Source organism: Pteropus medius, unplaced genomic scaffold (assembly GCF_902729225.1).
Source record: "Pteropus medius unplaced genomic scaffold, Ma_sr-lr_union100, whole genome shotgun sequence".
NCBI lineage: Eukaryota > Metazoa > Chordata > Mammalia > Chiroptera > Pteropodidae > Pteropus > Pteropus medius.
Window position 1 is genome coordinate 18,196,111 of NW_024349803.1, and position 26,398 is coordinate 18,222,508.

Consider the following 26,398-nt stretch of genomic DNA (forward strand, 5'->3'; position numbering starts at 1 on the left):
GAGCCTGGGCACAACCATGCGCTGCTCCCCTCAGCTACCACCCTCTTTGGCAGAAGCGTGAGGGGGGAAGTGGAGGAAGGCACCTCACTGTAGGGGTTCAGCGCCCCAGCTCCATCTCAGGCTTTGCTGCTTCCATCTCAACTGTGAGGCCTGCAGCAGAATCGGGGAGACAGAACCCGCACCTCGAAGCCCCACGTTCTCCATCCCAAAGCCATCCCTACATCTTACCAGGAAGACCACGAGCCTTACTTTTTTCTTCTCATTCCTTGCATTTTTTCCTAGTTTAGTACATATATATAAATATATATATTTATATATATACATCCGGAAATGAGTGCACTGACACTTTTGCGTGTTATCACAGTGGCATCATTCTGTGTGTCCTGCAACTTGCCTTTCTAACTCATCACGTTTATAAGGTTCATCCATGCCGACGGTGAGGGCTGTTGCCTATTTCTGTTAACTTGTTTATGTTGTGTGAACAGTATGTCATAGTATCTGTATTCACTTGGATTTATGGATGACTGTCTCACCGCTCACTCTTTATCTAGTTTAACGCTGACGGACTTGGTGGTGGCTTCCGGTTGCTAGTTGTGGCACTCAGGACCGCTGTGCGCGTTCCCTACGTCTCGGCCCCACGCGTGTGCCCAGCACTAGAATTATGAGCCTACAAGATAACAGGAAATCGTTTCCTAAGTTGCTTGTTCTATGTATATTCCTAGCAGTTCCGCGTTGTCACCAACACTAGTTATGGCGGACTTCTTAATTTTTCGATCCAGTAGGTACGAAGTAGTTATCTGATTCTGGCATTGCTCTGGTCACGGATGAGATCGAGCCTATTTTCATTTAAAAAATTCTGTTTTTAGTCTTCGGCGGTTCCTATTCTGTGCCTGTTGAGGTCTTTTGCCTGTTTCTATTAGATTGTTTGTCTTTACTGATCTGCTGAAATTCTTCGTATTCTGGAGAGTAATTCTTTGTGGGTGACATGTACGACGTGTATCTTCTCCCAGCTGGTGGCTCATCTTTTCATTTCCTTGTGGTGATTTTGATGAGAGGAATGTATAATTTCAATGGTGTTGAGTTTACCAAAAATTTCCCAGCACCTTTTGCACCCGGGTCAGACCATGTCACTCAACTCCAAATTGATGCCTTTGCACCTAGTTTGGCTTTTTCCCTTTTAGATCTTCGCACCCCGTGGAGTAAGGAAAGGGTCTGTACCAATCCAGATATGTCGGGTTGTGCGGTGGTAACAAATGATCCTCAAATCCCAATGGCTTGAGAAAAACGAGAGTTTCTTGTTCACTCCTTCCGTGTATCCTTGAAGCCTTGGCCGCAGCTCTGCTACGTGACTCCCTCGTCCTGGGCCCCAGAGTGATGGAACAGCGCCTCTCTGGAGCATTGCCAGTTGTCTTGGCAGAAAGGGGAGGCGTTTCTGCTTGAAAGTGACAGCCACGTTTCGCTGGTAAGAGCAAGGGACGTGGCCTAAAGCGAGGTGCCTGAGGCGGGAGAGTGCAGTGTGAGATGTCCTCCGGCAGAGCCCAGGCTTCCTTTTCCCTGTGTGGTTAGCAGGTTGCCGCGAGCCTTCCTGAATCCCTTGCTCCCGATGTACAGTGCCACCAAGGTCACATCTCGAGGTCCCTTGTGCTTGTGCGTGTTCCGAGCTTTCTGTTCTGCCCTTTGGCCTGGGTGTTCTCACTGCTGAGAACAGTGGCCACGTCCTGCAGGTTGGCCCTGGCTCTGCCATGAGCCCTGGGCCCCCGAGCTCCCCGGTCTTAGGCCAGGTATTTTTCTACCCGTGTTTTGGGGAAATGTGAATTCTCCTGTATGTTCCTAGTTGTTTTGTTTTGAAAATGCATCTTTGATGAGAACTACTGGGAAACATTAAACAAAGTTAAAGAGTTGTCTAACCTTTAGGACTTGTCGGAGGTTTGAAGTGGCTCCTGGGATGGGGGGTGAGGCGTATACACAACGCAGCAGCACCCAAACTTTATGACGTTTGGACTCGTTTATTCATAGAGCATCTCATAGAACTAGTCTTCTGCGGAATTCATTTGGGTCTGGCTAGCATGCGGAGGAACACTCCGGCATCAGTTGAAAAACCTGAGCTCTATTTGAACCTCCCTAAGTTTAACCATAAATTCTTTGATTCTCATCCATATGGAAATTCCCTATGATGCGTGCACACATGCATGCACACACCTGCTGAGAAACGCAGGTAGATCTACAGGTGGGAGTGCTTCCTTGAGGTCCAGCTGTCACTCTCTGTGCTGGATGTGCTGCAGAGGTTGCAAGAATGTGAGTTCAGTGGGGACGGGTGGGCAATTATTAAGGAGTTGTGACATGTATAATTATTCTAATGAATGCCCGGGTCCCAGGTGAACTGGTTAGGTGGCCTACTTGTTCTTAACACTTCCTTTTACAGATTATTCTGAGCGTGAATTTCTTTGTTTTTATGTTTTAGCCAAAGGTCCAAGTGTTCATCTTGCTCCATTCACCGTTTTCAGTGATGCGTGTCTGTTGCCTGTTTATTATTCTAGCTGTGCAAAGCTGAAGTATCATCCATTAAAATATGTCCCATTTTATGTCCTCACTTTAAGCTCTTGTTAAGGATGCAGAGACTCTGAGGTTAGGAAACGTGGGAACTACCCATCTGCAAGTCCACGCCACCATCATCTCTCCCCTGGGCTTTCTAAAGGAGCTCCTGCTTCTTCAGCTTCCCCATCTACCGGCCTCTCCCATTCCTTCTCCACATCTAAGTGGATCTGCCACATCTAAGTGAGCTTCCGCAGGGCCCCACACTGCACTCGCAGTGGGGTTCCGTTGCTCTTTTAAAAAATCCAAGCTCTTCGCCACGGCCTCCAAGGCCCATGTGACCTGGCCCCTGCCCACTCCTCCGGCCTCACCTCCAATCTGCCCTCTCCATTCTAACCACGGGCCGCCTTTCTGCTCAGGGCCTTTGCACTTGCTGTCACTTCTGCCTGGATGGACCGTCCAGCGATTCCGATAACTAGTTCATTCTTCTCCTTCTAAACTCAGTTCGCAAAGCGCTTCCTCGACCACTGGTTGAAAGACCAACCCTCTTACACCATCCCTTGGCATGTTTATTTCCTTCTTAGACACCATCCCAGTCTGTAATCATCTCATTATCTATCACCGTCTCTCTTCCCTTCCAGAATGGAAGTGACGTAAAGGCCAGGGCCCGTGCCTGTCCTGTTCAGCACTGTCCCTAGCGCCTCCCCACGGACTGGTTGGTAATATACCCCTTGGTGATCTCAACAAAGGCTGATTGACTAGGCGGGTGGGCAATAGTCCAAAAGAAAAGTGATTCGCATATAAGAACCTGGTCACGAAATTCTGGTTCAGGATTTCATATTGGTAGATGCACTTTTTGCCTTGCAGAGAGATAGTTAAATCTGGTTTTTTTCTTCCCCTGACTGATGTTTAATAGAAAACGATGAGTGAGTGAGTTCATTCTCTGCCCCAGCTTTTCTCTCTCTAAAGTAGAAACGCCATGAATCTATTTTTCCATGTAAAGTAACTCATGCAAAAATCTAATACAGCGGTTGACGCACACTCTGCCCCCACCCCGGGCACAGTTCTAAGCTCACACTCTGACCCGTTGTGCAGAGAGGGATCTTGAGATGGGCAGATCGCCCAGGACACCTCTCAAAAGGGCTGGAGAGAGTCCGCAGGAGTTCAGAAGAGCGCGTATTCTGTTTTAAATCCGGAAAATCAGGAATATTTTCTTTCCCATTTTTTTTCTCATCTCCTCATGTGGTGATTGATCTTCATACCCTGCATTGGTGCAGGGTCACTGGTCACATGAGGAGGTAAAAATGGAAAAGGTGATAGAAAAAAGACTGGACGTGTCTCCTCCTCTTCTTTATTTCCATATCTTCCCCAAATTAGCCTGTGTGTTTGCTTAAGGAGGGGGAATCTTGTGTTGAGAGAAGTTTTAAAACAGCAGCCAGTAAATGACAAAAACAAAGCCAAAAACCAAAAAACAAACAAACCTATAGATATACTCGTTGAGGGTTTTATTTATGATGACAATTGCTTAAAAGTCAAATATTTCCCCACATGATTTCTCGGAGCTAAATCAAGGGTCCTTATATTTCCAGTATAAATAGAAAGCTTTCTAGAGTTCGCGCTTTGGCCTTATTGCCATGGTTCCTGTTAAGTGTACAGGGATGGAATGTCCCTTTTTCTCTCCAGCTTACTGGAGAGGGGTAGACAAATGTCAAGATGACCACTTTTGTGAAGTACCTAAAAAATAGTCAACAAAGAATTTTTTTGAGACAGGACTTATTACTGACTGAAGAGATTTATTGAGAACATTCTGCTCTTCATGAATTTCACAGAAACCAGAGGAAAACTGAACTGAAACTTGGGACAGCTTCGTCTGGAGCACATTATTCAACAAATAGTGGGATTTCGCCCATCTGACTTTGGCGAGCAAAGTTTACTCTGTGGAAGTGACTTTTCCACCCCATAGGAAAGGCTCAAAAATGCTTTTAGACTTTGAAAGGTCATTTTGATGTAAAGGTGCCTAAAGGTATGGCACAATTTTCTTCTTTCTTAAGTGGGGCGTGGCCTGAGCATCCAGGTTTTAGATGCTTCTAGGTGGTTCAAATGGGCCACGAGGTGGAGACCACTGAAATGCAGTAACTGTGAATAATGATTTAGGACATCTGTCTCTACGCTCCTGGGGACACCTGGCATTTGGCAACTGACCCCAGGAGGGGTGGCCTGTGTTGTAGGACCATGACCAGAGCTGGGGGCTGATCTGTAAGGATTCGGGAACCAGACCCTGTCCTGTGTATTTGCTATCGAGTGAGCCTTGGTATCCGAGGTTTTCTGATGCTAAGGTAACCTCTGATGAGAAATCAGGAGACTGCCTATTTGGGGTAAATAAATGCCAGTTCATTCACTTTAAGGGCAAGTGATCTTTTTATAACTGGCCATTAGGTGGAGCTGGAAACACTGATCGGATGGTGGTCTTCAAGACAGAAGGAGCCCTTCCTAACGCCACACAAAGTTCGTAGCATGAAAAGAATTTAAGATAAAAAGACATCTCTAGCTGAGTGCTTAAAGCATCTTCAAAGATGTCTGCACGCATCTACCCAAAGGAACTTTCCTGAATCCCACGATCTCAGTGAAGCACAGAATGTTAGAGCAGGAAGGGCCCCCTTCACTTTAGATTTAACCTTGACCTACTTACTGCAGTTAAAAAAAAAAAAAAAAATAGTTGCACGGTGGGCGAACGCTCTATCATAAATATAGTGTGTCTTCAGTTACAAGATGCTCTGTTTGAGTTATATACATTTTAGAAAACTTATATACAGATAAATAATTTAAAATTCTTGGTCTTTTCTATAAAGAGTTGGCCATCATGCCCGAATATAAGGTAAAGTCTATGGGGAAGTTAGATGCACTTTGATCCTCATCCAATAAATGAAGCCTCCAGGGGCAGGGGCCGTCTGCTTTAATGCCTCACGGGACCACGCCACAGGCAGCCGGGCTGCGGTTGCAAACTGGAATTGGACAATTTTTGTAGAGAAGACTGGTCCTGGACCCGCCTCGAGAGACCTCGGATTAGGGGAAAGTGACCCCCTTTGTAGGTCCCAAACAGAGGCCTTCTTTCTTTATGGCCCTGCCTATCCTACCAGTGAGAGAGAACACAGAAATTGCGTATTCGCCATGACTAAGAAAAGAGAACTAATTCTGCACCAATGACATTTGGATTTGTCGTCTTGGGCACTGAAAAAACTTTTCAAACTGATCTAAAAACGACTGCCCTCTAATATTTTCGAATCTCTTTAGAAAAAAAAAATTGCATATATTTTATTCCATAAACATTAGTCAAATTTCAGCTCACACTGTGCCCAAGTCGTAGGACGTTCCTAGAATCAAGAAAGCAATTGTCTTCAAGACTGGCCATGCAAAACCTGCCCCTTTGGTGACAAGGAGGCAGCAGGATGGACCTTGGAGGGAGGCAGAGGGGCCGCTTCTGAGCGGGGGTGAGGGGGTTGGGGGGGGTGAGTTCCCCTGAGAGGATCTCCTTCCTCCACACCTTCTTTATAGACTCAGGAAGATGGCGGGCTGAGCACACCTGGAGTAAATACTTGAACAAGCAGCCGGAGGTTCCACCTGTAAATAGTAGCTGTGAAACAGTGAGCAGCTGACAGCGGCCTCTGGGAACCCAGTTCTCAGGCCACGTGGGCTGTGTCCCCTCCCCTCCTGAGGCAGCGCATGACGAAAGTCCGCAGGGCCACCAGGGGGATGCACATGGTGGAGGAGGCCACGAGCAGCCCGATGACGGCCAGGGCATACGGCGGGTAATCCTTGGTCACAAGCTGGCCCTGGAAGGAGAAGCTGAGCGTCAGCAGGAAGGACCTCTCCAGGTGGAACCCCAGAGCCCCGCACCCTCCTGGCTCCGGGCACCCCCCGGCTCACCAGCAAGGGTACACTGACTCCCCTTGTCATCTTGCTCTTCCGCACACTTCGCCAGTGTGCACAGAGTCATTGTTTAGAGCCACTCGCCAAGAGTAAGCAGAAGGATAGCCAGGGGCCTTGCGTTTGAGGCACCGTGCAGAGCACCTGCATTTGGGGGCTGCCCTTAGCCCAGCGAGGTCCGATAGAACTTTCTGGGATGCTGGGAATGTTCCATATCAGTGCTGCCCGGTACAGCAGCCACCAGACACAGGTGGCTATGGTGTCCGAGGCCACCGAGACTAAAGAACTGAGGTTAAGATTGTATTTAATGTTAACAAATTTAAATGTAAATAACCACAGGTGGCCGTCGGCTACCCCATTGAATAGCAAGCTATGGTCTCAGGAGCAGTCTCTCTGGGCCCCTGGATTTAGTTGGTGGGGTGATGGATGTCTCCCTAAACGCACATACATTGAAACTGATGAGAAATGAGGCCAAAAATTCAATATATGCCATCTTTCCACAAAAGAAGCACAGGGCAGCCATGTCCAGGGGAACAGGTGTTCACTGTCAAGGAAGTCTGGTTTATAAACCAAAATGCCACGGGGACCAGCCCATGAACTTTTTGTTAGTTACTCGTCTGTTAGTCTAAAATATTCTGCACAGACAAGTACAGGAACTGAGAGGAAACATTTAGAAACTGTCTCAGCAATCTGACAGCATACTCGTGCCTGTCGAATCTAATAAGTAATTGACGCTTGTATCTTATCTTTTTTAAATTTTACTTTTCAAGTACTGCGTCGTTATTGCATCTTAGAAAAGACTCGGTCTGCTGTGGATGGAGAGGCCACCACAGCCCTCCACCAGTTTGAGAAGCGGAGTGGGCACCATTGCTGGGACCAGTCGGAGGGCCGCCTTCCAGCCCTGACTGGTCACGTGGAGTGGCGTGAGCTGGCTCGCTGGGCCCTTCACACACCCCCTCTGCACACACCACACGCACTATATGCTAAAGGACAGTGTCTTCTATCCACAAGAAAAAAAAAAAATCCAAATTGGCCAAATTTATTCTAGGAGAATGTGTCTGTGTGAGGACACCCAGGGCTGATCCTCAGGCGGAATGTGCTGAGGTAGCTGCTCTGGCTATTAAAAGAGTGACATACTGCCCTTCTGCTTGGTGGACAGCTGCCACCCAGCACCCTGAGTGAGCTGCTCACTGAGTTCTGTCTCAGCTGCACCCGGAGCCAGGCCCTCCCAGGATCCAGCAACTCAAGTGTTACCACGAGTCCCTGCAGGACGCAGGAGCCTGCTCTAGCTGGGGCCAGGGGCCAGGGTCAGTGGCTATGCCATCCAGTCTTGTTCGGCCTTTCCTAAGGAGGCCTAAGTGGACAGAGGCCGGAGGGCCTGCTGGCCAAGGACAATCACACGTTGGGGAGGCAGGAAACCAGTATCCTCCTGGGAGGTCCCAGAGGGAATCTTACTCTATTTACTGCTGCGTATGGTGAAAAGCTCAAAGCCCAGCTCTGCCGTCTTGGGTTGAGAGTTTTTAAATACCTGAGTGAGGTTTCCATGTCGTGACAAATAACCTGCCCACGCCATGGAACTAGGTGCTTGGTTTCAGACACTAAAGGCCCATGCTCCCGAGCCAGCAGGTACCTGGGAGGCGTCCCACGCTTGGTACCGCAGGGTCCCCGTGAGGATGTAGTCGCTCAAGTAGAAGACCAAGAGGCTGACGATGAGCAGTGGGCTGATGCTGGCCCACATGACCTTCCAGTACCAGTTCAGAGTGCGGCCAGTCATGGCCTGAAGGTCACTTTCAAATCTACTTGGAAAACAGGAAGAAGAAGTCTGGATTATCCATGCTGTCGGGGTGATGGGGGGCTCCAGCCTCTACCTCCTATTTGCCTAGGAGGAGCGTGTTCTGGCACCACTAAGGTTTGAACACAACCACCGGGCCCTCTGTGATTTCTTCTGGGGAGAGGAGTGTTGGGGGGAGGGCTGAGGTTGTCACAAAGGGGGGCAAAGCAAATCCCCCACAGAGATGTCAGAAGACATCTGCCTGGTGCCAGCATTCAGGTGGAGGCCGCTGGTGGAGACCAGAGGTACGGTACCCCCAGCAATGCGGAGACAGACGGCATGGCGGGACATCTGTCAAGCCATCCTCAATGCTAGGGGACCCCAAGAGCAGCTCTGCCCCACCCCTCCCCCCTGCTGTCTGTCAGAGACTCTATTGCCCATTATAAATGTCCCCCAAGGGGAATCTCCTCTGTCCCCTGCAACCGCAGCACGTTTTCAGACCTGGAACCCAAAGCGCCACGGTCCGTTGGAGCTGGCGTGGGGGGAAGCCGCGTAGCTGCTCACAGCCCACCACTGCATTTCCAGGCATGTCTGCAGGCTCTCTTTTCTTTAAATTTGCCTAAATTTAGCTATGGCACAACAGCATCCATTTTATCGCGGGTTCGATAGGCTAATCGCGTATTTTTTAACGTACGCACAAATAAGTATGGAAAGTATCTTCAGCACTTTGGGAAAGGCTGACCCAGCCACCTCCCCATTTTCATAGCGTTAGGGGTCAAGGCCCACACGTGCTTGTAGATACCTCTACCTGCCCCCATGCTACGCCGGCCTAGTGGGGCCCTGGGCTCTTGGCCACGAAGCCTCACGTGCATAATGTGAACACCTGGGATTTCCGAGACCACACATGGCAGATAGAGTTGGGTGTTCTTGTCCCTCTACCTCCCTGCCCTCCACTTTCCTGGGTGGAGAAAGGTGGGCAGAGCTGGCTGCAGAAAAAAAGGCGGCATGGCACTGTTGCTAGGTGGCCACTAGATGGTGCTGTCCCCTAAGCGAGCAGAAAGACTCCCCTCTCCTGGTCATTCCCAGACCTGGCTGCTTATGGATCCCCCTCCCCGCCGACCCCACCCGGACCGGGCACCTTTGGTTCCCCCTCCATTCCCACCACTTCCCACCACGTCCTCTGGATGGACTTGCGCCCCTCCCCGGCACCTCCAGTGGGCCCTCGGCTCTGTCGCTCTCTCCCGGACCTTCTCTCCTTACCCTGAAACCCCTCTTAAGTGACCAGTTTGTCCCAGTTCACCCGGGACGTTTCCAGTGTTATGTATCAGGAAATCCCCGAGTCCCGGGCGAACGGGGAGAGTTGGTCACTCAGGCACCAATGTCCTTGCAACATTAGTAGTTGTGGGGGAGGACGAAAGGCCTTCCTTGACCACGAACGTGGTTCTAGAAACTCTGCAAATGACAGCCCCCTGTTTGAGATTCACAGTTGTCTCCAAGGCTTTGAGAAATCCCATGGGAGAGAAATCTGGCTTTGTTTAATTACGACCCGAAATCGTTTGACCATGGAAATCCCTCAACCTGGCCTCCACCTGCCTCCAAACGGTCTGAGGATCAGAAAAGACTGTGTGTGGGGACAATTTGGCACAGCCCTTCTAATGGGGCTCCCATCTGAGCAGCGCTTCCCAGAGCGTGATGTGCCTCGGACCCCTGGACATGATGACATACGGGGGACCCGAGACCCCGCTCTTCGAACAAGCTCCGGACACTGCTCCTCTGGGACCACGCTCGAAATGGCTCTCAGGGTGTCGACCCCAGACTCACCTGCAGCTTGTTAGCAACGTGAGTTCTTGGGCCCCACTCGGACCTACTTAATCAGCATCCCGGGGCGCTGGCCCAAGGTCAAGTGTGAAACGGCCTGGGCCGGAGAGCTCCAGCTCCATGCCCAGGTCTGGAAGCCGCTCTGGACCCCTGGGTCTCGGCCCCGCCCACCGTCCATCACCTGAGAGATTTAAACCGGCCAGGGCTGCACTGTGCAGCAGGGCTGGGAGCCTGATGACCTGAATTTGCCACATTTTCTCAGGCGTGAGTTATCAACTGGACTTTGGTCAGCATGCTTGAAAAATACTGGTTTTGGCCGACGGTCAGAGCGCCCAGTGTCTGGAAGCAGGATTCTCTGTCCCGGGAGTCGGTGCTCCTCTGGGACCACACTCGACGTGGCTTTTCAATACCCCTTACTGAAAGGTACAGGACATTGGGGGGATGGTGGCTGAAGGCAAACTGAGGGAGGCAGAGAACGAGCCGAGATCTGGGGGCCCATCGAAAACGCTGCCGAACAGTGCCGAGCTCGAAGAAACACACCGAGAAAGGGCGGGGCGGGGGCTGCTCACCTCCTCAGGCCGTACAGGAAGCACACGGCCACCGTCTCCACCAGCACGATGAGCAGCAGCGGCAGGGTGGCGGCATAGTCGTTGAATATGTCGAACCAGTAGTTGCCGGCCTCCATGGTGAACACCATGCCGATGGCACAGTTGATGAGGCACACCAGACCTGCGGCCACAAGACCACCTGCTGACCAGCCTGAGACCCGCACCCGGGCGCCCAGTTTTCTGTGGGGCAGCAGAGCCATGGACCCCAAGGGGACTCTGGCCGATGGGGTCCTCCGCGTGGGTTGGAAGTGCTGTCATGGTTTGGCCACTCTGAAAGTGTGTGTGTGTGTGTGTGTGTGTGTGTGTGTGTGTGGTATTGTGTGTTCTGTGTGTGTGGGGTGCTGGGGGGAGGAAGGCGTCCCAAGAGCGTCCGCAGGGGTCACTGATGTTCATTCACAGAATTGTCCTGCAGGGGGCATCAGCTCAGTGGAAAAGAGGAAGTTGTGGGCATCCCTGTCTGGCGGATCTCGCCCAGGCTGAGTCTGGGGATGGCTGTTTATCCCAACAGCTCAGCCCCTGAGCTCATGGGAGGTGAGTCGGGGCAGGAGAGCCGAGCTGCAGGACACCCCCTCAGGACCTCCTAGCGAAGACTTGTGTCCGACTACAAGGGCGAAGGGAAGAAAAACAGCGCCGACCCAGTTCCCACCGAGCCCCGGGCACGCGCCATGCGCTGGATCCTTACGCCTCTGAGGCAGGTCTCGGGAGCTCCCGTTCGCAGACGGGGAAGCCAAGGCGCAGAGAAGCTGAGTAACTTTCCCAGCGCCCCACAGCACGTAAACGGTGGAGTCAGGTTTGAGACGGAGGCCCTTCTGCTCCCAGAACCCGGGTTCTTGTCCCAGTCTCCTTGGGCACCCCACAAAAAGTATTTGACTCTAAAGGTCCCACCTGCCCTCTCCACTTCCACGCCAGATACCACCAGCCACCACTCCCCATCCTGGGGGGACGCACAAGGAGGAAAGGTTAGGGTGGCCGGGAGTCAAAGGCACACAGCATGGCTACGGGTGCAGGGGGTGCTGCTAAGTGCTAGGGGGCTCTGACGAAGGGTAGGACTCCTTCCGGGCAGACGAACGATGCTGTGCGCTCTTGCGATGCAGAGCGAGACGGGCAGGGAAGGGACAGACCGGTGCTCGCTGCCGCGTCGCGGGCGGATCCCACAGACAGAGTTCGCGTGAAGGCGGCAGACACGAAGGATACGGACTGTGTGTGGTTTCGTTTACGTGAAGTTGGACAATAGGGAGAACAAACCTAAAATGGTATCACCAGAATAGAGGAGGGGGCGTGTTGACTGAGGGGCCCGGGGTGTGGGACATGCAGTGTCTCGACCTCGGTGGTGGTCACTTGGGTGGATGTATATGTAAAATTCACTGACTTTGTGCTTGAGAAGTGTCCACGCTATAATTGTTAAACCTCAGTTAAAACAGACGAAAGCAGCTCTCTCTGAGCCTGGAGCGCTCCGGGGGCCAGGCCGAGGACTTTGGCCTTTTCTCATTGTTGGGGTGGTCACTTCACTTCCCCGTGGTGTGGAGAACCGGACTCACCTGCGCTGGCCCCCGACTGCCCGAGGCGAGGAGAAGGTGAGGGCGGGACCACTGTGAGGTGGCAACAGCCCCCGTGGCCACCTCCACGAGCTCAGGGCCCCTGAGGCCACCCATCCATCCATGTGCCCCGACATCCCATCCTCCCCAAACCCCAGCCTCTCTCTGGGTCGGCCCGCTCACCTGAGATGGCCTCCTTGGGCAGGTGGCTGGAGACGACCTTGCTGTCGGTCAGAGGGGTGAGGATGGCGGCCGTGTTGCCCAGCATGCTCCCGATGCCGAGCATCAGCAGCATGAAGAAGTACAGTGCTGACCACAGCTGGGACACCTCCATGTTCTTAATGGCCTCCGTGTAGACGATGAAAGCCAGGCCAGTGCCTTGGACGGCCTGCCCGCGGCGAGAAGACACCAATTACACACCCAAGGGACTTTTGATTCCTTAAACACACTGCTTGCTAAGCAACGTGGCTGGAGCTCCCATCTGCAGACCAGCCCCTCGGGCTTCCCCGGGCTGGACAGACATGTGAGCTGTCAGGGGTGATGTTAGTGAAGTGTGAGCAGACATTTCAGTCGAGCTGGGAACTGAGTTCTCCAGTTCTGCCCCAACTCATGTGAATTCTGGGGAACACAGTAAACCAATGTTTGGATAATTTCCGCTTCTGCTATCATGACTGACTAGGCGTCTGCAGCCTCAGTGGCTGAGAGCTGAGGTGGGAAGGTGGGGCCAGAGCAGCAGGATGATGGGAAGCCGGCCTGGCCCAGCAGTCAGCCAGCAGGCGCAGGGGCGCTCAGTGGCCATGTCCCTGTGGCAATAACACAGTAGTGGGGAAACTGAGCCTGGGACTCCTGCTTAGAGACGAACCACCTGAGGGGGTTGGAAGGGGTCTTGGTGGGGTGTCCCCTGGCAGCAAACTCTCTCTGGAGGATTGCTTTCCCGATTTAGACCCACGGGATCACCAGAGATGAGCAAGAGTGAGCTTGCAGATTTATAAACCCGAGAGAAGACAAGCCCCTGTGAGTGTAGAGTCAGCAGGGATAAGAAATAAGATTTAGAACACCCCTCCCCAAGAGCGGCAGATACTGGGTAGTCGGTCAGATTCAGACTATACGTAGGCTCGATGGCATGGTGGGATTGCTCATCCTGAGTGTGACGATAAGGGGGTGAGTCCTTGTAGAGAATTTAAAGATAACAAAATCTACTAAACTCGATCTGCTTTGTATTACAATCGTGAGTAGACAATTCTCAACAGTGTCATAAAACTCTTCCTCCCTCGAGGGCTAACTGTCCTCACTCCGACCCGAGGACACCATCGGGACAACTACTCAAGATGCATTTAAAAAAATAAGGGATAAAATTACAGAGATAAACGTATAACAAGAAACTATTGGGATGAAAAGCACATTTAACAAAATAGTGTCTAAAAAAATACTGAATTAAAAAGCTCAATTGACAGTGAAATATTACTTATGGCTGAAGAGAGAATTAATGAACTGGAAGATGTGTCCAAGGAATAAATCTATAATGAAGCAAAAAAGAGGATAAGAAGGTGGGAAAAAAAATAAAAGAGAAATTAATAGACGTGTAGGGTTGACGAGAAGGTCTAACATAGGTCTAAATGAAATTCTAAAGGGAGAAAATAAAGGAGAGGCAATGATTAAGAGATATTAGGCATGAATCTTCCAAAACTGATAAACTACATAGATCCACAGATCCAGGAAGCCCAACGTCACCCAAAGCCTAGACTAGATAAATAAAAATACCTCCGTGCTTAGATTGCAGAGGCCAAAGACAGAGGGAAGACGATGAGAAAAATCAAAGAGAAAAAGCTGGGGAACTGAGCGTTTGCAAAGGATGAAAGAATGTTTGAACAGCAAGCATGGAAGCTTAAATCACGAGGCAAAATCTTCAAAGTGTTGGGAGAACATAACTATTAATTTGAAATTGTCTATTCGGGGGAAAACTGCCTTTTAAAAATGGAGCCCAAAATAGACATTTACAGACAAACAAAACCTGAGAACATTTATCATCAAGAAACCTGTTGTAAAAGAATGTATTTTAAGGAAGAAAAACAAACAAACCAAACCCCACACACAAGACAGCTGGGATGCAAGACAGAAAGGTGAATAAATAAAACGGTAAATACGAAGGTAAATACGCCCTGTATAAAGTGACAATAGCATCCAATTCATGGGGTTGACAAAGAGAACTGGACGAAAATGGTGTAAAAACAGGAGGGACGAGTTGAAAGTGTTCTAAAGTCCTTGTACTGGTTGGCAGGGAAGTCGAGATATTATTTAACTGTAGACTTGGTTAAATTAAATATACATGGGACAATTTCAAGAAGAGAAATGGAGGACACAAATTCCAAACAGTAGAGAATGAAGTGGGATGAGGGGGTGTGGGGAACCACAAGAGGAAGAAGTCTAAAGAAACCAGTAACCACATAATTCTTGGACATTGAGCCAAGCTCGAAAGTAAGTGAGGAAGACTCCCAGGTGCCGAGAACATTTGAGACAAGGACATTTGGGACAAGAGCACTGAACAGAAGTTGAAGCCCAAAGGAACAAAGTGTGGTCTTATCCATGCCATGGCCTCGTATGACTCCACCCATGACACAAAGCGCCACGAAGCCTTCCGGGGAGCTCGCTGGCAGCCAGCGCTGTGGGCCTCACTACTCCCTGCGCTTGTAAAATATACTCTAGAGACACCCTCTAGAAAGAGTCTCTAGACGTATTAAATACAAGACTTCGACAAACACGCCCACTCTCATTTCCACTTCTATCGTGCTAGAAGTCCTAGCAAACACACACACACACACACACACACACACAGAAATGAGATGTAAGGAAGGATCAAAAAGAAAAATGCAAAATTACACCTGCAAGTTATATGAGTTTATATAGAAAATCGAAGCAAATATATAGACAAATATGAGAATCAATTAGAGAATTCATCAAGGTCGCTAGATACGAGATCAATATACAGAAACCTTTACCTTTCTTTTGCAACAAAGACGATGATGGAAACAGGAAGTAAGGACACCATTCATAATAGCGACAAAAATATAAGGTACCTAGATAAAAAGCTAATGAAAGAGGTGCCAAGATATTCATAGAGAAAACTGAAGAATAAAAAGGATCTGAGTGAATGATGAGATAAAGCACGTTCTTGAATCAAACGTCACAAAAAAATCCCGAATCAAAAATATTAAACCTCTCCAATTTACATTATAAAATCAATGCAATTCTAATAAAAATTCCTAAAGGGCTACTTTCCCACAGTGGAACTTGTTGAATTCAACCCCAAATTAATGTGAAAAAATAAAGATCCCAGGGTCGTAAAGAGAATTCTGTAAACTATAAATAAAGGTAATTTTAACAACAACAAAATTTTTTTAAAGCTCAATGTCTATTAGTGAGGGAATGGATCAATAAATTATGGTGTATTTATTTGTGTGCTGCCATAAAATTCAGCATTTAAACCGAATAAACTAGATTCCACATGTACTATGATGGACAGATCTCAAAAATAGAATGTTGAATGAGAAAGACCGTTTATTTCCATATAAAAACTGCCAGCAAAACGATATTATTTAACAATATGTATGGTTAATAAAAATGTCAAAATGAAGGTTCTTGTCTCTGGCAAGCAGGGAAAGTTGGGGGCCAGTAACAGAAGGGTTTTTAACTTTGTCCCTGAAATGTATTTTTCATATGTGTGTGTGTGTGTGTGTGTGTGTGTGTGTGTGTGTGTGTGGTGGTAGGTGTGTGTATACACATATAAACGTATATGTGTATAATATGTATATGTATAAAACCCTGAGCCCCAAATGACAAAATGTTTACAAATGTTTACATTCAGGGTGGTAGATATATGGGGCTTGCTATTTTATTCTTCGTACTTTCCTATCTTTTTAAAATTTAAAAAGACAAAAGGAGAAGGAAGAAAGGGCCGGGGAACCCAAAGGGCTTTGTAATAACTGGGGTCCCCGGGCAGCACTCGGAGAGCTTGGCGCTCAAGTCCTCCTTCTCCAACAAGGAGTGCAGGGGACAATTCCTTCTTCGGCGACCTCGCCAGAGCCTTACCGTGTCCAGCTCCGACTCCAAGCTGCAGTTTTTAATCTGTGGGAACACCTCGCTGTATCGGCTGGGGTAGGTGGACGCTAGGTAGCCCTTCACTTGCTCCAGGTTGCTGGCTGTCAAAAAGCCATCTTCGAGGTCAAAAGAATTGGTCAGCAGCAGGATCACCCTGCAGAGCAGAGCATCAGACTGACCTTCAACGATTGGGAAGGCTGTTGGCGCCAAACCGTCCTGGGAGCTTAGGCCCTGGGGGCTGTCCTCCCCCTGCCTTTTCTATTCTGATGAGATGAGGCCTTGAACAAAGGAGATCTGTTGATTTGGTGACCATTTAAAGGGCAGGGTATTTTGAAGAAGCCTTGAATAAAAACAGTGATGACAAGAGGAACCAACCCACACTGACGTGCCATCAGCTACTGCACTGAGGACCGCAGAGCCGGTGCCCTTTGCCCGACACCCCTAGCCTCGCCCCCTCGAGGGCTGGGCCTCCCTGAGCGGCCTGGGCTTACTTGTTTACGCAGCTTTCGTAGTTGAAGGTGGCCTTGAAGCCGTAGATGGAGAAGGTCACGATGCTGGCGAATATGGAGGTGGAGCTGTTGATGAGGGACACGACGATGGCGTGCTTCTGGCAGTTGTTGGAGGGCTCACTGTAGCTGGCAAAGGCGATCAGGCTGCCGAACCCCAGGCCGAGCGAGAAGAAGATCTGAGTGGCCGCGTTGATCCAGGCCTTGGGGTTGGCCAGCTGCTCCATCTGGAAAGCCAGCAGGGACAGGGCTGATGAACCCGCCGAGGGAGGGAAGCCCAGAGACGGGGAGGAACTTGTCTACGGCACACAGTCAGCCAGAGGCAGGCCGGGACTGGAGCCCAGCACTCCCGGCCCCTCTGTGTCCTGTCCGTTCCCCACAGATGAAACACATCTCTCCTGTCATATCCTCCTCAGCTCGTTACCCATGGGAGGTGTGCCGCTGAAAAGTGTCGGGTCAAATCCTTTCAAAAGGATTCAAGCCCCCGATCCATGCTCCATGCACTGCACGGGTCTGGGCCTCCGGAGGCGGAGGGGGTGCCGCCTGGTGCTGATCTGCGTCTGGGCTGAATCTCAGCAGGGACACGAGGGGCCATTTGGAATGTGATGGTGGTGATTTTTTGGGGGGCGGTGCTGCCACAGTCATTTTGTTTCCAGGGTCCAGATTTGCTGAAGAACTTGTCCTGCCCCCAAGGCAATAGCACCCCCTGCATTGATGAGTACTGGCTGTGGGGTGCCTGGGGAGTGGGTGGGCTCGGGAGGGATCCCGGAATACCCTGCTGAGAATGGATTTGCCCCTGTAGAAAAAGGGGTGCCTGGAAGTGGCCAGCAGGAGAGCGAGATGATCAGCTGACACTCATGGTGGACAGCTGAGTCTACAGGCTGGAAAGAGGGCTTGGGACGAGACTGGGTGGGAGCCAGGAGGCCAGACGTGGGGCTGGGTAGCAGTCAGTCGAGGGGCAGTAAGGATGACGAAAAGGAGCGGACGAAAGACTCAATGCCTCAGAATTCACAGGGCTTGGGGGCTGCCCGACTGAGGACGTGCCCACAGGTAATGCACACCCCTCCCACAGCCTGAAGGGGTCATTTCAACCTCATGGGTACATGACAGCTTTCACCCACCCTCCGTCTTCCCTTCCCTTCACCCATCCTGGGAGATGGCAGGGTGAAGGGGGGCACCCTTTCCTCCAGTTCATACCTTAGGAGTGAACATGTACACCAGGCCATTGGTGGCTCCGTGGAGCGTGAGGCCCCTGACCAGGTAGATGATGAGCACACAGTAGGGCAGCAACGCAGTGAAATACACCACCTGTGGGCACCAGAGGGCACAGTCAGCCTCCTGGAGATGTGGTGACCTCAGGCTCCCTTTCGCCCAGGACAGACCCGCCATCTCCATGAGGCACCATGCTGTCTTGCATGTTCGGGCTGCCGACAGCTGGAAAGGCATCGAGATTCTTGGTTAGACGTAGGCTCTGAGTTTGGGCTGGGAAATGGGGTGGGGGGACGCCGTTGCCTATGTCTGTAACTGCCAGGAAATCTCTGGGTTCAGTAGAGAAGAGAAAAGCAGGTGCTGAGGCCTCCTATGAACCGGATCGTATTCCAGGAAGGATCCGGGGCAGCTCACAAACATACGTCCAGCACAGTAACATTTAAAAATCGCTAGGAGAGAAATCAGTGTCAAAAGAAACTGTGGGCCCAAGGGAAAAGGCAGCCCGTGGCATGTGTGTGTGAGGCTCTGCCCAGTTTCTGAGCTGGATTCATTCCGAGCTTCCTAGTGGCCTAAGCAAAGAACAATCGCTTACAAGATTTATATTTTCTCTTAAGAAAAAAGTCAGGGATTCGAAGAAGGACAGATTTCTCAGGACCAGGGCCCAAGAGAGGCTTGGTCATGAGTGCTCGTAAAGGACCAGAAGTGAGGTTTGGTGCGGGGACAGTGTCCCTGTAGTAAATACAATAGAAATTCAGTGATGTGATTTTTACGGAAGGTCTCATTTCCACTGGCTTTATGATTGCACATACAGAAATTTTTGGTCAACCGAATCTTTTCCCGTGGACACGCATCTTCAGTTCAATGACGTCCTACCTTCGGTTTTCATGGTGGATCTGGCATCCTCTCATACTCTGGGTAATTCTAACTTTCAGAAAGCCTGAGCACAGAGGCCTTAGGGCACACATATGCTCCTCAGGACTGGCACTTCCACATATCACTTCATGTGTGCACCAAAGCGTCTTAGCAAAGAAATATTTTGCAAATGTGTGCGTGTGTGTGTGTAAAAGCAGTTTCCTTAAAGTTTAGGTCCCTCTGTGAGAAATATAGCTGTGATCCACGTCCGGACGGGCTCGAATCGCACATACGCACACCGAGGTGTGGCATCATCTTCCCATGAATTTCCGAGGCCACCAGAGTGACACTCTGTGCTCCCTACCCTGTGTGTTTTCATCATCGATTCTCAGCTGAGGTCCTGAGGTCACTGGACCTTGGGAAGAGTCGTAAATCCACCGGAGATTACGAAGAAATACACCAGGTGAGAGATAAAGGGGAATAAGTGGAAAGAGAGCGAGCTGGATGAAATCAAGGGACAACAGGGGAGGGGTGACCAATGTCCACAACTAATAGACACTCAGAGGACACTTAGGGCAAGCCCTTGGCATCTCTCTCCTTCCTCTCAGGTGATTACGTTTCCCGGAAGATTCTCTAGAGTCGTGACCGGGGTGGTTCGCTTCTCCTTGCTCGGGAAGCTGGCACGTGATCCAGCCTTAACTACTGGGAGAAACCATTTTTGACAGATCTGCAAAAACTCTTGGAGGGAAAAAGGTGATTCCAACAGAGGAGGCCAGGAAATGGGACACTGCCACTGGCAAAATCAATCCCCGTAAATAACGCCGATGGGGCACTTCTGTCACGGAGAGGGTGTGGCTTAACCAGAGGAAAGAGACAGAATAAATAAATTTTATGGCATGACATGGCCTCATTTAAATATTTATAAAACGATCTAGAAAAAAAGATGGCTTCATTAAATCTCTAAGTTTGCAGGTGTTGCTCTCAGATCTTTTTGGGTCATGTTCATAATAATCTGGCAATGACAAATTGCAAAAACACTTTTTATGAGCATAAATATCAGCCAAGCTTCAAGATGGGACAGGGTGAGTTGCTGGAGGCTCTAAGCTCTGCCAGAGGGCATCCACTGGTTCCTCAGCTCCGTCCTGGGATGGGGTGGGTGCTTTTCGGTCTAAGATACTGGCCATCACAGCATCTTGGAACCCAAAAGAAAATGTCCTACCAAGCACAGTACTGGGGTCGTCACAGGGTTCCTAAAATACTGGGGGTAGTTCTGGTCTCGATGCTTCAGAAAAAGACACGGTGGGGCTGGAGGAGGTGATTCAGGTGGTCCAGAGGGTGAGGACAGGTGGACTCTTAGGACCTTCAGAAGGGAAAAGTTGGTATCGATTAAGTCACAAAAGATGTGGCGAGAGCACACAGGAGGTGGCTCACCAAACCAAGACGATGGGGAGTCCCTGGGGCAGAGCTGGGTGTGCCCGCTCTACCCTCACTGGTCGGTGCCCTCGGGCAGGTCACTTTACCTCTCTAAGCCTCAGGTGACTGGGATATGAAATCTGCCACGAAGGGCTGTTGCGAGCTTGAGGCGCTGGTCCTGCCCAGCTCGTGGTGGATCTGCTATGAGGAGTGACCGAGGATGAGGTGGGGACCGTGGGGGTCCAGGGCAACTGGGGACACTTGAGAAAGATGGAGATGAAGGTAACACTCAAAGAAAACCTTCTCCATGGAGCAGATTAGAGATAAAGGAGCCTCTTAGCCTGGGGATGCACCAAGGAGAACAGGTTTACAAATCAGGCCTGAGAGCTCTGAAGGGCCATTGAAAGCAGCTGAGAGCAAAGGTTCTCAAACTGGGCTGCACATCAGAAGCACCTGGGGAGCTTTTAAAATCTCAGTGCTCAGGCTGCACCCCACATCGACTTCCCTGGAGCCTTTGGGGGGTAGGACTGAGACAGCAGAGCTGTCAACACGCTCTAAGTGGGACCAATGTGCAGCTAAGCTTGACAGCCAGTGGCTAGGATGTCCTGGGGATACCTTCGATTATTTAAGGTTTTTATAGGAGGGAAACCTCACTTTTAGTGGCTTGGTGCCACCTGAGTGTTATGGGTTTGGGACTCGCTAGTACAGAAAGACTGTCTTTTTAGGGAGTGTGAAGTTTCGAGGTTTAGGGGTGCAACTTCACACTCCTTTGGCCACTTTTATAGTCGTCCAGCAGGGGGTTTGTGCCAGCTCACCGTCCATGCCTCCCGCCAGCACGGCTTCCGCCCTCGACTGCAGAAAGCGGCCTCTTGGCTGGCCCAGGGCCTGGGCGGAGGCCGCTGCCTGCTGCTGCCTGCCCCGCCCACCCAGAGTACCAGCCCCTCCCGTCCCACCTTGCCCGTCGACTCGGTGCCCCGCAGGGTGCACAGGTACACCACGAGCCAGGCCAGGATGAGGCACAGCGCCGGCTCCCACTGCACGCTCCCGTTGTCCTGGATGGATGGTGAGATGTTGAGGGTTTTCCTGTACCAGAAGTACTGCGTGGAGGAAGCCTTCTCACACTCCTCCTCGAAGCCGGTGCGGTTGCCATTCAGCGGGCAGACAGACCACGGCAGGGGGTCCTTTGGGATGACACAAGCATTATGTGGAGAGGTGAAGGCTGAGGCCAAAGGTCGGGGTGGGGAGGACGGGAGGTGGCCCCGATGCGGGGCCCTTGAAGAGGAAAGCACTGGTCCCCAAAAGGCGGGTGGCTGGAACAAAGGCAGACGTGTCAGGGTCACAGATGGGGCTCCCCACACTGTGCTGTCCTATGGGTGTTTGTTGAGGACCACCGAGCTCTCCTGCGGGTCTGAGGTACAGAAAATGCAAACGGGCCATGGCCAGAACCCCTAGGACAACAGAACTGACCCTCGGCCTCTGCAGCAAGCAGCCCGGGGACTCAAACCACAGCGTTGGCGGCAATGATCCAGACCCGTCGGGACTTGGCCACTTACGTGTGTTCCCGCCAACTCGGAACCAACTGGAGGAGGCCGGATACGCTTCCCTAATCAATCACACAGCGAGCCCAGCTCCTGCTGAGCGATGAGGACTCGTGATGACAGAGGCTACGTGGATGCTACCGAGGTGCCTGGTGACAGCCGGCCCCGAACCCCAGTCGGTGGGAGGGTCCCTCGTGGGCCTGAAGCCCAGTGGAGCTGCCCAGCAGACTGACTGGGTCCATTCACTGGCCTGTGGCTGATGTCACCCCAGCCTGGTCCACTTCCTGACCTTGGCATGACCGAACCACCTGGAGAGGTGGGGGTGGGGGGCTTTAAAACATGTGCCCAGGCTGCACCCCTAATGACTCAGATTTCATCGGTCTGGGGTGAGGCCTGGGCATCAGAATTTTAAAAGTTCAGGTGATTCCTGCATGTAGCCGAGGTGGAGAGCCTTGGGGTGTGTAAGAATGTGTCAGATGGACTGGTTCCCAGCACCGGCCTCCCCGTTCTGAACACGCGGGTCAGGCTGCGACCCCTGCGTCTGCCGTTGTAACAGCCCCCCACCCCCTTTGCCCCTCCCCCCTGCTGGGAAAGGCCGGATGTGAGGCTGGAGAGCCCCACCTGACAGTGGGGTGGACTAGAACACAGCTCTTCGGCTGGCTGGGCTGCCACTCAGCTCCCATCTGCCTCGGGTACTCAGCACTCGGAGTCCCAGGGCTGTGATGATGACATGAGTGAATTCTTCTAAAGTGCTTGTCACTATGCCTGGCCTGGAGCAATGGAGCCAGCGTAAGCGAATATCTGCTGTTCCTGCCATTATTATGTGACCGTAGAGGTGGGTCCAAAGCAGAGGGACTAAGGGGGAAGTCCACGGACCCGGGAAAAATGGGATCGATGAATAGTCCCGTGATTTTTAGGAAACCACTGGCCCTTACACTTCTGAGGGTTAGAAAGAGGCGACTCCTCTCTTGAGACACTTTGTTTTCACCTTTGGAAGATGGCCGAATTATTCTGATTTTGTTAGAACAGGACTCGTGGCTCTCACCTTTGGGAAACTGTCCTAATAAGTATACAGATCTATAACGCCTGCGGAGTGCGTGGCAACCCTCGTCGGCGAGCGGCTGTGCAGAGCGCACCCTGCCCGACTGGACACGCCAGTCCGGCACAGAGCGGGGAACTGGTCGCAAGGCAGGAAAGGAAGGGGAGCTGCCCTGTTTCTCCTCAGAAGGCGGAGAGATGCAGGGTCGTGCCTGGTCTTCGTGGAACTCCAGGCTGAGCCAGAGAGAGGGGCTGCGGCGAAGCTCGGGGCAGAGTCCTTCCTGCAGGACATGCACACAGGGCGTTTTCCAGTGGGGCAACCCCGGGCAGGCTGAGCGGGTGGCCAAAGCGGGGTGTGGAGCACCTTCTGAGTGCAGATGCCAAGTCCTGATTATCGAGGTCATTCACCCGAGCACTCCTTGGGGCCCCCAAGATTCAAGGCTGTGCCCAAGTGCACCAGACTGGCTGGGGTGAGTCCACAGTCCATGGCCAGTTTTGCCTTGCATTAGGACCTTGGGGACAGGGTCTGTCCCATGAAGGCCTGGCTCAGTGGCATACAGTGAGGCATCCGCCCAGTTAGCTCCTGCCTCCTCCCCTCTCTTCGCATCTGGGAAGAAGCTGAGATGGAAGGTGGAGGCGGTCAGGGGGCAGTGGGGTCCCGGAGGGTGGGAGGCAGGCACCCAGGAGGAGAAACGGACACGCGCAGTGGAGGGGACAGGCCTCTCGGCTCGGACATGCGCAGTGGAAGGGACATTCCTCTCGGCTGGGAAACGAAGACTACCTCCCAGTGAGCAACTAGGGTTCTTTCGCTCTGCTACCGTTTTCAGCCCCTTCCACATTTTCTACAACGAGCCTCAGCTATGCTATGCATGTTTAAAATGTTTAGTTTTGAGAATAGCCCCTATTGTGTTACAGGGGTGACAACGGTCCTCCCAGAAGAACTTTTGGTCTGCAGGGAAAGGGAGGGGCTTGGCCTGGAGTCAGAAACCTGGAAGGACCAGTGATGGGGGTGGGGGGCGGGAGGGAGGAGAGAGGAGGAGGGGGGCGGGCACTGTCCTGCTGGGTTGGTGGAGTCCCCCGTCCACAGATCTCCCCCTGGCCCAGCGTGCAGTGGTTCTCACTATTTTTGAGGTCACATCCTTCAGAGAGAAGCTGATGAGAGCCGCGGACCAGCTCCCCGGAAACGTGTGCACACGCGCGTGCACACACGCATGCGCACAATCTGGCTCACCATCGCAGGGTCCACGGATCCCAGGTTCAGAAGCTCTAGGCTTGGTTTGGGGTGCTCGGCCTCCCTGCAGCCCTTCACACCGCTTCCTGGCTCCCCCCAAGTCTGTTGCCCTCAGCGCCCACCCACACACCTGTCCCCCAAGAGGCACTGCTCTGCCCCGCCCCCACCCAGCCTGTTTCCTGGGGCCCTGCTCTGTCCACCCCCGCCCCCATTCCCCACCAGGCCCTGCTCTGGACGGCCAGCTCACCTGGAAAGAATGGAAGAGGTACCAGAAGGCCCAGGCGTTGATGACATTGTAGTACATGGACAGGAAGAAGGATACCACCACGCTGGCGATGCCTGTGCGGGGCAGAGGGTTCTGAGGACGGCCTCCCCCACCCACCCGGACCAGGCGGAGGCCAGCCGCATCCAGTGAGCCCTGGGACAGCCCTGCCGTGTGGCCGCCCCAGGACAGCAAAGCCTCCTTCGGCAGGCTTGTGAGGAGGGTAAGTAACCACCAGGCCCCTGCGAGCACTTGCGAAGGATTAGTCTCTCCCCGTGTTCTGGGACAGGATGGCATTTTTCGTGAGATCTAAGTGCCAGCTGCCGTGCTGAGTACTCTATAAGCCTTAGGTCCTCACAGCGATGTTGCGAAGTGGGTGTTGTCACACCCCCTGCCCAGAGGGAAGAGCTGAGGCACAGGGCTTGACCAAGACCCCTGGCTGGGACGTAGCCGAACTGGGATTTAAACCTAGTGAGAAGCACTTGTCACTGCCAGACATTACGGTTGCTCTGTCCTTGGCTCACCTGAAGTTAGGTCACTTGGGCGAATCTCTGCCCTGTGGCGGCAGGGGGCAGGGAGGAGGAGGTGTATCAGGAGTGTGGGGAACAGGACAGAGGCTGCCTCCCGCCTGGTTAGGCCTGCACGGAACCAGGTGCTCTGGAGCCAGCTCACACCGCCCCCCGCCATCGTGGGCACCTCTGCCCAACCCCACGCTCTGGGACGCCTCGTTAGTAGTTTGAAATTGACCGCGGTGGGAGTTTTTACACCGCGGTATCGCAAATGCTACGAACCGGGCCTTCCCCCACCCGCGCCTGCCTCGAGAGCTGGTTGTTAAACATTCACTGCCACCTCCCCACCCCCTGACTGGCACTAACATCTGGGATCTCGCAGCAAATGCTGCCTCGGAGAAGCCCTCTGTGATTGCTTACTCTGGCAGATGGTAAGACCACATACCTCCGTGTTAAAAATTAATAGCCATTTAAGATGATTTGTGAGGCCACTGGACACACTTTGTCTACATCTGAGATTAAGTCATATACGAGTTTACACCTTCCTTGCTCCTGAAACATCACTCTGCCTTTCTGTCTGGGGGCGGGAGGGGTGAGCAAAAGAGAGTGTGGCCTGTTGCCCCTGCTGGCAGAGGCGGCTGCCCGGGAATGTGACGGTTGTGAAGGCAGGTTAACCATCTCCCGGAGGTGGCCAGGACCGTGACTCAGCCAGTGTCCCCCTTGCTGTCCACGTGTGCCTGGCTTCCATGCACTGGTGACATTAATGCCAGCCCCACAACCTCTCAGTGGTGTGAAGAAGAGTAAATGAGCACATGCACAGATATTGTGGGGCAGCACCTGGCACATAGTAGATGCTCACGTAAAGGTGTCATTATTAATAGTTAGTAGGAGGCAGTTCCCAGAACGGTTGTTAGCTAGGACACAGAGTCACGGCTCCATCGGGGGCAGCTGTTTCCCTTCCACAGAAGAGCAGTGTGGTCTCAGGATCCCCGGGGTGAGCCTCCTCCCTCCCTCGCTGCTGCCTTCGGGGCAGGACACCAGCCCCTCTCAGCCCAAAGTCTGTGGCAGCCCCTTCCTGGGCCATCTGCCCACTCCATTCAAGGGCTTTCTCTTGGGCCTCGCGCTTGCTCTGTGGTCCTAACCGCACCCCGAGTACAGTATGGGGGTCTCCGGGTGAGGGAAGACTGGAGAGCGCCCACGTACCGACACCGCCCAGGTAGGGGCTGATGGTCCTCCAGGCGCCGATGCTGCCCTGGCGCATGCGCTGTCCGACCGCCAGTTCCAGGTGCAGGAGCGGCATTCCCTCCACGAAGAGCATGATGATGTAGGGCACCAGGAAGCTCCCTGCAGGGGTCCGGAGCGAAGAGCAGGCCGTCACCAGTGGCCGTCCTCGTAACCCACCAACCTCTGTTCAAACGTCCTTCCATCCATCCCCCCTTCTCCCTTCAGCCTTTCCACTGTCCATCCATCCTCCCAGCTTTCCGCCATCCTCCATCCTGCTGCCTCACACTCTTCCACCTTTCCGCACATGCACCTGTCACTCTTCTCATCCATCCA

The 26,398-nt window shown here is 52.2% G+C and overlaps 1 protein-coding gene and 1 long non-coding RNA gene across 2 annotated transcripts in view; one reads left to right on the top strand and one right to left on the bottom strand.

The window, feature by feature from the left end:
* The first annotated feature begins 1,936 nt into the window (after positions 1–1,936).
* On the top strand, positions 1,937–20,067 carry LOC120582266 (uncharacterized). The gene is made up of 3 exons (XR_005647523.1): positions 1,937–1,952; positions 12,724–12,730; positions 19,986–20,067. It is a non-coding gene; the product is annotated as an uncharacterized LOC120582266 (long non-coding RNA).
* Positions 6,086–26,398, bottom strand: part of SLC6A20 (solute carrier family 6 member 20) — a 31,825-nt gene continuing 11,512 nt past the window's right edge. The window contains exons 2-11 of the mRNA XM_039837544.1: positions 26,045–26,185; positions 24,318–24,409; positions 21,217–21,444; positions 17,987–18,097; positions 16,775–17,016; positions 16,275–16,437; positions 12,372–12,576; positions 10,615–10,774; positions 8,087–8,252; positions 6,086–6,362 (exon numbers count right to left, since the gene is read on the bottom strand). Coding sequence (XP_039693478.1) covers positions 6,210–6,362; positions 8,087–8,252; positions 10,615–10,774; positions 12,372–12,576; positions 16,275–16,437; positions 16,775–17,016; positions 17,987–18,097; positions 21,217–21,444; positions 24,318–24,409; positions 26,045–26,185 — 1,661 coding nt within the window. The 3' untranslated portion in view covers positions 6,086–6,209. The remainder of the gene's footprint in view (positions 6,363–8,086; positions 8,253–10,614; positions 10,775–12,371; positions 12,577–16,274; positions 16,438–16,774; positions 17,017–17,986; positions 18,098–21,216; positions 21,445–24,317; positions 24,410–26,044; positions 26,186–26,398) is intronic.